The sequence below is a fragment of the Onychomys torridus genome, chromosome 1 (genome assembly GCF_903995425.1).
Source record: "Onychomys torridus chromosome 1, mOncTor1.1, whole genome shotgun sequence".
Taxonomy (NCBI): domain Eukaryota; kingdom Metazoa; phylum Chordata; class Mammalia; order Rodentia; family Cricetidae; genus Onychomys; species Onychomys torridus.
Window position 1 is genome coordinate 81,761,743 of NC_050443.1, and position 12,400 is coordinate 81,774,142.

At 46.9% G+C, this 12,400-nt stretch overlaps 2 protein-coding genes across 2 annotated transcripts; both read right to left on the bottom strand.

Annotated features, from left to right (window-relative positions):
- Positions 1–596: 596 nt before the first annotated feature.
- Positions 597–4,389, bottom strand: LOC118579875 (olfactory receptor 52K1-like). Its single transcript, XM_036181645.1, has 2 exons — positions 4,349–4,389; positions 597–1,746 (listed from the first exon to the last, which is right to left on the bottom strand). The coding sequence occupies exon 2, from the start codon at positions 1,599–1,601 to the stop codon at positions 597–599; it is 1,005 nt and encodes a 334-aa protein (XP_036037538.1). The 5' UTR covers positions 1,602–1,746; positions 4,349–4,389.
- Positions 4,390–10,843: 6,454 nt separating this feature from the next.
- LOC118579990 (olfactory receptor 52K1-like) lies at positions 10,844–11,794 on the bottom strand. The gene has a single exon (XM_036181835.1). The coding sequence runs from the start codon at positions 11,792–11,794 to the stop codon at positions 10,844–10,846; it is 951 nt and encodes a 316-aa protein (XP_036037728.1).
- Positions 11,795–12,400: the final 606 nt, after the last annotated feature.

Here is a 12,400-nt window from a genome sequence, read left to right on the forward strand (position 1 = left end):
CTGTGAGGCAATCCTACCTTTAGTGAATGTCTCCTCCTTCTCCTCCTCCTCCTCCTTTCCACAGAGATTTGTACAGAAACTACTATTGAATATTACACCATAGATTGCTAGATTTGGGATCTCCTTCTGAAGAGAGACAAAATTTTGCTCCTTCTTTGCAGTCAGTGAGTTACAATGAAGTATGCAGACTAAACATCTGGTGGGTGTATAAGTAAACGAATGACTAACACACATGCAGAGGGTAGGGGAGAGCACGTCACGCCAGGGACAGAAGCTCGCTTTGCTGATGGTGCTTCAGAATGAGCAGGTGTTTTTCAGAAAGTGGACGTAAGACTCTCAAAGAAGAACGCAGGTAAGATGGGCACTGTGGCTCACACCTCCAACGCTAGCACTTGGCAAGGTAAGGAAGGAGAATTGAGTTCCAGGTCATCCTGGGCTACTTGAGGAGTTCTAGACAGGCGAGGCTATAGAATAGAACCTTGTTATGAAAAGACCACGACTATAGCCATGACAGAATGTACCAGAGATGACTCACACGAATGCCCCTCCTTCACTAAACAGTGAGAGTGATCTTGGGACCCACAAATCCTGGACAATCAGCCTGGAAGCTCTCTCTGTGAGGGCAGGGACTGGGGCTTCTCAGTGGAGACCTGCTGCGGAGTCCTTTGGAGCAGAGTTACCAGGTACTGCCTGATTTCCTTGGTCCTGGCCCCATAGATGATGGGGTTGACCAGACACGGGAGCAACAGGTAGAAAGCACTCAGCAGGTTGTGCACGTCTTGGGAGGCAGTGCGGGCCACACGGTAGACGATGGATGAGGACATGGTGGAGGAGTAGACAGTGAAGATGACCAGCAGGTGGGAGCCACAGGTGTTCAGGGCCTTGGCCCGTGCTCCACCTGATGAGATCTTGAAGGCAGCATGGATGATGCGGGAGTAGGAGGCTCCCAGCAGAAGCATATCCACGACTCTGTTGAAGACTCGAACAGTGAGCCCTACGGTCTTATTCAGTGAGATGTCCCCACAGGAGAGCTTCATGAGGGCCATGTGCTCACAGGCAAAGTGGTGGATCACCTCTGAGCGGCAGAAGCGGACTCGGGAGGCCAGCACCACCACTGGAGCAACGATGCATGTGCTCCTGGTGACTGCCAACCCCACCAGGCCAGCCAGTAGCTGTCCTGTCACTATCTCTGGGTAGCGCAGAGGGTAGCAGATAGCCACATAGCGATCCAGGGCCATCACCAGCAGGATGTTGCAGTCAAAGACAATGAGGAAGTAGATGCAGAACATCTGTCCCAGACATTGAGGGAGGGAGATGCGGTTGAAGCGTGTGGAGAAACTGAACAGCATGGCAGGCAGCACAGTGGTGGCAGCACAGATGTTGACAGCCAGGAGCAGGGCAATGAGCAGGTACATGGGCTGGTGCAGGCTCCGCTGGGATGCCACCGTGTGGATGACCAGGGCATTGGTGAAGAGGATCACCAGGTAGAGGATGAGGAAGGGCAGCACCAGGAGGGTTCTGGCTTCCCTCATCCCTGGGAAGCCCACCAGGAGGAAGCTGGTGTAGGACTCATTGTAGGTGCCATTGTCCCACCGTGACATGATGCCTGAGGGTGCAGGGCAGCTCCAGGGAGAAGGGGGGGGGGTACAGGATGCCTGGTTTCAGTCCCTGAAAGGTCCTGTAAGAACCTGCCCCAGCCTCACCAGGCTGGCCTGGGTGCTTGGCCAGTCATCAACTACAGCATTTCTGTGGAGGAAATGAAGAGCTGCATGTCAACCTTTAGTGTGATATTTTAGGAAATAACTACTTTCCACAGTCCCTACGTGTTGGTTTTCCCTTCTTTTTTACCGAGTCCTGATTGAAGATCCATTTTGTGCTAGTTTGTGTACTTGGGACTTGGAACACTGGGTGAGTAATAGATTGTCTCTGTCTGGAGTGACTTCAGATTGTATTGAATGTGATCCAAGTGATGAGAGAGAAATTCAGGAGCTCTAAGGTGCTGAAATGGAATCTTTCCCATTCCAGGTTCAGCTGATATGGCGAAACCCAAGGTGGGGAAACACCATAGAACAGTTTCTCTCTGTTAGTGTTTAAGACTCTACTATCTGGGCGAGCCGCATAATCAATTCTTTGGCTCTTCCCCACCTCTTTCTCCCTCCTACCCTGGCTTCTTTCTGGAACCATCTCCGAGTGCTGCATTCTCTCAACCCTGAATTTTCAACTTCTCTTGAGAAGCACAAACCTTTAGTTGAGAGAGCCATCCGAGGCTGACTCCAGCATCTGACAGATGAGGGTGTGGAGTAGGTACTCTGGGACTGAGGCTGAGGGAGGAGACTATGGCTCAGGGCTGAGGTTCTCAGGGAGGAGCCTGGCCTATGATAAGGATGTCAGGGGCTGCTCATATTTCAAGTTATTTAGTGGTAGTGAGAAGGGGGAAGGGAAGGGCAGCATAATCATTCTTGTTCTTCCCTGGCCTCCCCTGGGATCGCAGAATCGGAGACCTTTGGCACCAGAGACCTGTGGAGCTCAGGAACCTGTGGACAGCAGAGGATGAACTCTTAGGAGGAAGGAGTCAGGCCATCATGCAGGAATGTGATTCCTTGTAGGATGCCTTGGTCATGGCATTGCTCTCTGATATTGGGAAGGACTAGGGCTTTTGTGGATAATGTTTTTATTTTGTTTTGAAGCCCATCCTATTTTGGGGTGTCTATTTTCTTGTGAAACAACCCATTGTACCACAACTGGAGTTTGGGGCAGAGCCCACCCTTAGAAAGGACTTTCCATGGAGCTACAAGCATCCCTCTGAATATTCCTCCCTTGTTCCCGGGTGTGCTCCTAGGAGCCACACAGAGTTCATCTAGTCTATAAACACAGTGGGTTTTTTGTTTGTTGGTTTGCATTTTGAGACAGGGTTTCTCTGTGTAACCCTGACTGTCCTGGGACTCGCTCTGTAGACCAAGCTGGCCTTTAACTCAGAAACCCACCTGCCTCTGTCTCCTGAGAGCTGAGATTAAAGGTGTGTGTCACCATGCCAGACAAAAAACCCTAGTCTTTTAGAGGAGGCTTTCGGGACAGGAGTTTGGGTTGGTCTAAATTCGGCCCTGACAGGACAGGGTGCTGGGTGTGTTCTAACCCTGACTTTGTAGGAGGCAGCAAAGAGTGTGGCTGACACCGATAAGAAGAAAGAGCTTTGTGTCGGAGGGAGGCCAAGCTGGGAAGAAGAGCGCCCAAAGCTGGAGTGTGCTGAGCTCATGGGCCAGCATGTTGGAGTGAGATAGTCATGCGGAAGCCGGGTCCTGCCTCTCATTTGTGTGACTCTGGAAAGTCAAGGGATTTATTTGATCCTTAGCTGTGAAGTGGGCGTTATAATAATGGCCTTTTAGGATGTCTGTAAAGCTGTTGAACATAATGGATGGATGACTCTGCTCCTTTTCTTCTCTTCCTCCCCACCTCTTTCTCTGTCTCTGTCTCTGTCTCTTTCTCCCTCTCCCTGTCTCTCTCCAGGATCTCATGTCCTCCAGGCTGGTCTTAAACTCACGGTGTAGTAGAGGTTGACCATGAACTCCTGATCCTTCTGCTTCTACCTCCCAAGTGCTGTGATGGTATAGGCATGAATCACCAGACCAAGCTTGGTGCTTCTTTCTCTATGTCCATTTTTAGTAAGTGAAAGAAGTGAGCTCAGGGCCTAGCCCTGAGTCCTGGACATGAAGAGGGAGTCTGGGGACAGAGGGAAGGCTGCTGCCTTGGTCTGTGGGCATAGGGACCTCCTCTACTCCTGAGTTGGTAGGCAGATCATGGAATCTTAGTTCCCATCTGTCCAGAACAGGGAAATTTCAGTCTCAGATCTTTTCCTTATACAAAATGGGGTCCTTCATGGCACAGCTGTATTGTCTGTGTTAACAGAAACCCTGTCTTCGGGTACACAGACTTGCTGGGTGAATGTGGTTGTGCCAACATGCAGAAGGGAAGGTGGTTGTACATGAGACATTGATAAGGGAGACATTGGCTGCTTTGAGAAGCACACCTGTCAGAAAGGTCTAGAATTTGTTTACCTCCGCACAAAAGGAAAGGAATAAGTCGGGTCCAGTCTGTTACAGTTCGGTTCTGGGTTCCTCTCAGAAGAGGGCTTAGGAGACATGACCAACCTCAAAAGCCCTGAAAACCAAGATTAGAGGCTGGGAATGTGGATGTGTGGCCTTCTTTTTTCCTGGATTGGAAATGGTGGAGTACTTGGCAAGAGGTACTGGGGAGATGGAGTTGGCCTCTGCCCTCATTCCTATCCTCTCTGCGAGTCCCTCCCTCCCCAGCCCCTGCCCCGGCTTGGCTAAGCACACACTCTCCTACTCACCAGGACTCACACAGGCACTGGAAAGAAGCACTGGTCAAGTCAGTGTCCAGCTGCCAGGGTGAGTTAAATACCCTCCATCTCTCCCTGAGGGGAAAAGAGCTTCTGAGGTTCCCTCCCAGGTTCCGACTTAGCCAATTACCAGGCCCCCAGTGGTCACCAGGATCCTGTTGGGGGGGGGGAATAGTGAGTGAGAACAGCTCCTAATGGAGACAAGCTAGGGAACAGGTAGGGACTTGTCTGCAGGGAGTCCAGAGTCCCTGTGAGAGTAGTTTACCAAGATTCTCCTTTGATTGTCTCACCCATTCCGTCCAGGTGTTCTCATCCATCTGATGGACCAATAACCCATCAACCCCAGTGACTCCATACCCCATAGCCACGTCTGCCCCTTGTACCCAGCTCTGCTTAACTGCTTATTGGAAGTCTCCACTGATGGATCACACTGTGCACTGGAGTCATGCCCTAGTTCCCAAACACTGTCATCCTTTGGTGCCCCCTCTGGTAGAAACGCTGCTGCCACCCTGTTTTCTGGGATGGGGTAGAGGAAGGAGTCAGGGCCGGGAAAGGCACTGGGGGCTTGCTTAATTGCCTAGCTTTTGTTCCTTCTTTGAAACGTGTCCATCTTTATTCCTTCTGTTACTAACAACCCTGTTCTTGTTACTGTTGTTCCTCACATGCTTAAGGTGACAGTAGCTGGTGACTTTTCTTTGTCTGACAGTCAGTAGGTAAGAGTACATGAAACTCATTTTTTCTTATCTTTACTCACTTGATAGGTAAAAATGGAAGGCCTTTGGCTTGTCAGATGTCCTTTCTCTTTCTCCCTTCCACACCGCCCTCATCTTTGAGATAGGGTTTCACACTGTAGCTTAGCCTGGCTTAGAACTCACCATCTTCCTGCCTCAGTCTCCCAAGTGCTGGAATTAGACGCATACCACTTACAATTTTCTAACGTTTATACATTGGCTCTGTGTGTGCACATAGCATGTGTGTGTATTAACAGGTTATTCGTTGCAATTTAGTAAAAGAGTCTCAATGCTTTGCTAGCTTAACTTCTGTTTTTTGTTTTTGAAATAGATTCTCATACAATGCATCCCGACTATAGTTTCAACTTCTGTCTTTGTAAGAGTCCTCCGTGATATAAATATGAACTCTCATGCAGGGCAGGAGGCCCTACTGTGCTCGATGCATGCTTCCCACTTTCCTGCCTTAATCCTACTGTGTCATCTGGTGAGAACACAAACCACATCAGACTGTGGCCAGATGCTTATATACAATGAACTCTTTTTTTTTTTTTTGAGACAGGGTTTCTCTGTGTAGTTTTGGTGCCTGTCCTGGATCTCGCTCTGTAGACCAGGCTGGCCTCGAACTCACAGAGACCCACCTGGCTCTACCTCCTGAGTGCTGGGATTAAAGGCGTGCACCACCACTGCCCAGCTTCTTCTTTTTCTTTTCCTTTCTCTGAGACAGGGTATCAATATGTAGCCCTGGCTGGCCAGGAAATCTGTATATACCAGGTTGTCCTCAGACTCCCAGAGATCTGCCTGCCTTTGGCTCCAGAGTGCTGGAATTAAGGGTGTGTTCTACCATCTGTGGCCTGTGAATTCTTATCTAATTCTCACAACCTTAGAGAGTTGGCTCTGTTTTCTTTTTCATAATTTTGTTGTTGTTTGTTTTTTTTTTGCATGTGGCATCTGAGGCAATTCAGATAATCAAGTCCACATGAAGAATCTGAAAATTCCCGGAGGAGCTTCATCGTTTCACGTTCTGGACTTTTTGTAGAGCTCTACAGACTGAACCTGAAGCTTTTGGCTGGGAGAAGTGATAAGAGACTAGCATAGAGCATAGAGGAGGACATAGAGACCATGGCATTTGCATTGGACAAACTGTAAGTCTGGCCTACATCTTCTAAAAGATACTTATTTATTTTAATGTGTATAAGTGTTTTGTCTGCATGTACACGTGTGCCACATACATGCTTGGTGCCCATGGAGGTCAGAAGAAAGCATTGGATCCTCTCGAACTGGAGTTACTGAGGATTGTGACCTGCCATGTGGGTGCAGAGACCCAAACCTGGATCCTCTGAAAAAGCAGTAAGTATTCTAAACCACTCCAGTCCCTCCTCCCCCAGCCTAGTTCTTTATCCAGGCACTTAAGGAAAAAGTCCAGGGCTTGGCAGCCACGGGAAGCTGGTGAAGGGAGAAAGATATGTGGGGCCTGATTCCTGGTATAGAGTGTATGGAGCTGATGCTAGCTTGGGGTCATGTGGCGTGTAAGTATCTACACAATGTCTGAAAGACAGAAGAAAGCCAAGCACAATCCAGGCACGCCTCCTAGCTGGAAGTGTAACTGGAACATACTGGAGCCAGGACAGTCTGGGCATAGCAGGAGAGTTGTTCAGGCCCAGGGGTCTGAGAGAAAGCAGAATTTGAACAAGGCTTGCAGAGGGAGGCAAGATTGCCTTGGGCCAGGCATGGGAAGGTAACACACTCATAGTTTGGGGTTCAGTAGCTGCATGTAGTGAGGAAAGGAAGCCTTGAGACCCTTGAATGGCACATGCACTGAGAAGCTGCTGGGAAATTAATGTGTAGCTGTGGTTGGGAGCCACTGATCTAGACTTTCATGCAAGGCTGTCTTTCTGGAGGGAATGGTTTTATCTGGGGCTCAATGAGGCCATTGTGGGCTGCACAATAGGTACAACAGGGAGGCATTTATACAGTACTACTGTGCTGATGGGACTCTACTGCCAGAAGTCCGGCTGACTGGGTCTTGAGAGAGGCTAATCTGTAGACCAGGCTAGCCTCGAATTTACAGAAATCCACCTGCCTCTGTTGCCTGAATGCTGGGATTAAAGGCACACACCACCATGCCCAGCAGCAAATGCTGACTTTTTAAAGGCTCCTAGTGATTCTAGTGTATGCAAACTGGATTTCTCCTTATACCTCCTGGGTACTGAACAAGGGAACCCCAAGGGCACCTTACATTCATGTCTGGAGTCTAGATTTGGGACAACATTGAGATCAGAGACATGAGTATTCGCAATAAAATTGTAGCAAAATCAATATGGGCAACAAGCCATATATATGACAAAGGATGATGCTTCTTGTTGGCTTAATTGGCTGCAGACTTTTTATTTATTTATTTTATTTTTTATTTTTATTTTTTTTAGTGACAGGGTCTCTCTATGTAGCCCTGGATGGCCGGGAATGCTATATGTAGTCCAGACTGCCCTTGAACTCAGAGAGATCTGCCTGTCTCTGCCTCTGCCTTCAGTGGGCTGAGGTTAAAGGCATGTACCACCAAGTGCAATCCCAAAGCTTCTGTCTTAATCACTCCAACATCAATGGGTTATTCTATGACCCATACACCCTCTCATAGTCTCAAGTATTGTATACATCTATTGCTTTCTTTGTCTAGGAATGTGTAGTACTGGATGCTATCATCTGTGTATTCCTCTACATTCCACTCCATTTTCTAGCAAGGTAGACAATGGGCCTAACACAAAGCTGTGTCCTATGTGATGTCTAGACATGAACTGCCTGTCATAAATGATAATGGCAGTCATCTCCCAGGCTAGGCTGTTTTCTCTAGACATCTTTACTTTGTACTTTTTAGACATAGTCAATGGTTTGAATTTTTAATTTACTTTCCAAAAGAACATTTTTGAAAATAGTCCATAAAAAGTTATCTCTGTCTATCATCTAAAATTTCATTTCTACAATATTTTCTTTCTTTCTTTTTTTCCAAGACAGGGTTTCTCTGTTATTGTTATTCTGTTACTCAGCCCTAGCTGTCCTGGAACTTGATTTGTAGACCAGGCTGGCCTCCAACTTACAGAGATCCACCTGCTTCTGCCTTCAGGGTGCTGGGATTAAAGGTGTGTACCACCACTCCTGGCCAATATTTTCTTTTTTATTCAAGGAAAGATCCCTTAGTGGCTCTCAAGTTTCCTTTGCACGGTGGCCCTTATGAAGCTGGATGGCCCTTATGAAGGTGTGCCATCTCCTACAGTTCTTGAAGCTGCCATGAGGGAATGCCAGCAGGACTTTATAATTGGTCTATCAGTTTGCAAGTCACCAAGCAGGAGGAGTAACTGAGAGGAGATTTAGATATTTATTCATGCAAATATTTATTAATACTAAGTGATTAAAAACTTCTGATAGTTATACAATCTGTTAAAGTAAAATACAAATTAGAACAATACTTAAAGAGGCACAAACCCTAAACTAGAATATTATACTTTGTGATTTAAGGCAACTCTTTTTTTTTTTTCAAGACAGGATTTCTCTGTACAGCCCTGGCTGTCCTGGAACTAGATCTATAGACACCACCACTGCTGGGCAAGGCAACTCATTTTTAATTTTACTTAATGTTATTGTAATTTTGTCTCAGGCATAAAAGAAACATTTTCACTGCTGCTGGTGGAACATACCTTTAATCCCAGCCCTCAGGAGGCAGAGGCAGGAGGATCTCTGTGAGTTGGAGGCCAGCCTGGTCTACAAAGCAAGTTCCAGGATAGCCAGGTTATGCAGAGAAATCCTGTCTCCAAAACAAAACAAAACAAAACAAAACAAAAAACCAAAAGAGAAACATTTTCAATTCTTAAAAATTTCCTTTTATTTTTAATTATGTGTATATATTTGTGTTTATGTGCACATGAAGGCAAGGTGCCTATGCAGATCAGAAGAGGGCTCTGGATCCCCTGCAGCTGGAGTTACAGGTTTCCTGACATGGTTCTGGGAACAGAAGTTGGGTCTTTTGCAAAGGCGGTATGATCTCTTAACCAGTGAACCATCTCTCAAACCTCCATCTTATTTTATCTATTATTATTTTAAAATTTATTTTTATTTATGTGTCTATTTGTTTATTTATGTGTAAGTGTATACCATGTGTGTGGATGCCCTAGGAGGCCAGCTGGAGTTCAGGCAGCTGTGAGTAGCTTGACATGGGTGCTGGAAACAGAACTTAAGCTCTCTGAAGGAGTGGCAAGTGATCTTAGCCACTGAGCATCTGTCTCTCCAACCTCCATTTGAAATTCTTAATAATTGATTTGTATTATTTATTATTTGTATTTCCAGGGGCCATGAAGTAGCAAGTAGAGGTCTCTTCTATCTCTATCTCCATCTCACTAATAACAACGACCTTCTTCTCAGTGCTAAGATTCAAATCCAGGGCTCCTAGGCACATGCTAGACAAGTGTTTTGCCACAGACCTACATCCCTAGCCACTCTTAATAATTAGTTATTGTTATTGTTTGTTTTGATACAGTGCCTTAGTGTGTAGATTTGGCTGGCCTAGAATCTGCTAGATAGATCAGGCTGGCACCAAACTCATGATTATCCTCCTGCCTCTACCTCTCAAGTGCTAGGATGATAGTTTTGTATCACAACTTACAGCCTCAAAAATATTTATTTTTCTCAAGAACAATTTTAATGACAGAATTACCCTCTGGATTTTCTAAATCGGGGGTTGTCTATATGGCTTTCAGTGAAATCTTCTGGGTAATTAAAAATGCTTGTCCTACTGAGTGAGTGAGAACCAGCATGAGCCAAGGCCGGGATAATTCTGTGAATATCGTCCTTTTGATTCTTCTTAGAGCATGGAAAACATTTTTCCTTAGTTTATTTACTCAGACACAGATTCTCCCGAAGAGCTGGTACCCAGATGTCAAGATGCATTCTTTATCTTTTTGGAGGTCAATTTTATTTTTATAAGACTCCAAATTTAAAATGTCATTTGAATGTGGGCAGTGTGAAGTTGAGTGAGAGACATTAAGGAGAATAGCTACAGATGTGTTCACGCCTTACCCAGTTCTTTGACGGCATTGCTAAAGAGAGGTAAGAAATCACAGACCCAGTAGCTTTAGCATGATTGGCTATGCAACTGTGGACATATTGATGCTCTTTTGTGAGAACAGACAGTACCTGGCATTAGGATGCTGTGAGAACAGAACTGAGTGAGCCCTTGGTACACTCCCCTGTCTCCTAGACAGTACCTGGTGTTAGGATGCTGGGAGAACAGAGTTGAGCAAAGCTCTTGCTTGGTACACTCCCCTGTCTCCTAGACAGTAGCTGGTGTTAGGATGCTGGGAGAACAGAGTTGAGCAAAGCCCTTGGTTTACTCCCCCCCCCCGCCCTTCTATTCTAGGTGAGGAAAATTTTGTAGAATGGAGCAATGAGAAGGATAATGGAATGCATGTGATCTGAAGGTGGACGGGATGAAAGGAGAAAGGGAACCATCAATGGTGGTGGGGCATGAGGGCACGAGGGAGGACTGTGGGTTAAAGGGACAAACTAGAACTGAGTATTATGACACATATGTAATGAGAATGCTGTGATGCAACCTATTGTTTTGTATGCTAACTCAGCTGAAAATACAACAACAACAAAGCAATGAGAGAAAGCATGATGGTAGCAATTCGCTCCCCGGGTCTCCACTTCCTGCCTTCCTCAGTCTTACCTGGGAGAACTGAGAAGCCAATGGGGAATTATCAGAAGAGACTCACGGGCCCACACACAGGAATGACCTTACCAGGTGCTGCCTGATTTCCTTGGTCCTGGCCCCATAGATGATGGGGTTGACCAGACACGGGAGCAACAGGTAGAAAGCACTCAGCAGGTTGTGCACGTCTTGGGAGGCAGTGCGGGCCACACGGTAGACGATGGATGAGGACATGGTGGAGGAGTAGACAGTGAAGATGACCAGCAGGTGGGAGCCACAGGTGTTCAGGGCCTTGGCCCGTGCTCCACCTGATGAGATCTTGAAGGCAGCATGGATGATGCGGGAGTAGGAGGCTCCCAGCAGAAGCATATCCACGACTCTGTTGAAGGTGCGTATGATGAGTCCCACAGTCTTATTCAGTGAGATGTCCCCACAGGAGAGCTTCATGAGGGCCATGTGCTCACAGGCAAAGTGGTGGATCACCTCTGAGCGGCAGAAGCGGACTCGGGAGGCCAGCACCACCACTGGAGCAACGATGCATGTGCTCCTGGTGACTGCCAACCCCACCAGGCCAGCCAGTAGCTGTCCTGTCACTATCTCTGGGTAGCGCAGAGGGTAGCAGATAGCCACATAGCGATCCAGGGCCATCACCAGCAGGATGTTGCAGTCCATAGAAACCAGAAAGTAGATGCAGAACATCTGTCCCAGACATTGAGAGAGGGAGATACGGTTGAAGCGTGTAGAGAAACTGAACAGCATGGCAGGCAGCACAGTGGTGGCAGCACAGATGTTGACAGCCAGGAGCAGGGCAATGAGCAGGTACATGGGCTGGTGCAGGCTCCGCTGGGATGCCACTGTGTGGATGACCAGGGCATTGGTGAAGAGGATCACCAGGTAGAGGCTGAGGAAGGGCAGCACCAGGAGGGCTCTGGCTTCCCTCATCCCTGGGAAGCCCACCAGGAGGAAGCTGGTGTAGGACTCATTGTAGGTGCCATTGTCCCACCGTGACATGATGCCTGAGGGTGCAGGGCAGCTCCAGGGAGAAGGGGGTGGTGGTGCAGGATGCCTGGTTTCAGTCCCTGAAAGGTCCTGCAAGAACCTGCCCCAGCCTCACCAGGCTGGCCTGGGTGCTTGGGTTTTCATGAGTCTCTAATATTTCTAGAGGAAAAAGAAGACATGTAGGCTTATTATTTAATGAGATATACATCTTCCAATAAATCATTCCTTGCATTTCAAATACATTATGGGAGCATATTTTGCAGGCAGACTCTGTGGGTCACGTGATAGGCACACTTTTTAGGGGTTAAGTGGATTTCCAGAGAAGTTGAATGAATCTCATCAGTGGCTCAGTGGTGCTGGTACCGAGCCATAGTGATTTTAAAAAATGGTGGCTGTTAAGTGACGTTTTAGTTGACATGGATAGTTGATCTTGTTGTCTGTTAGGAACTTAGTATTTCCCTAGTAGTTTATCATTATGTATTTTTGAAGCATGGTTTACAAACCTTGTTAATATTTTCACTTTGCTTATATTATTATTATTATTATTATTATTATTATTATTATTATTATTATTTTTTTTTTTTGAGACAGGGTTTCCCTGTGTAGTTTTGTGCCTAT

Excerpts from the sequence above, each read along its gene's own strand:
- LOC118579990 (XM_036181835.1), bottom strand. The coding sequence starts at position 11,794 with ATGTCACGGTGGGACAATGGCACCTACAATGAGTCCTACACCAGCTTC.
- LOC118579875 (XM_036181645.1), bottom strand. The coding sequence starts at position 1,601 with ATGTCACGGTGGGACAATGGCACCTACAATGAGTCCTACACCAGCTTC.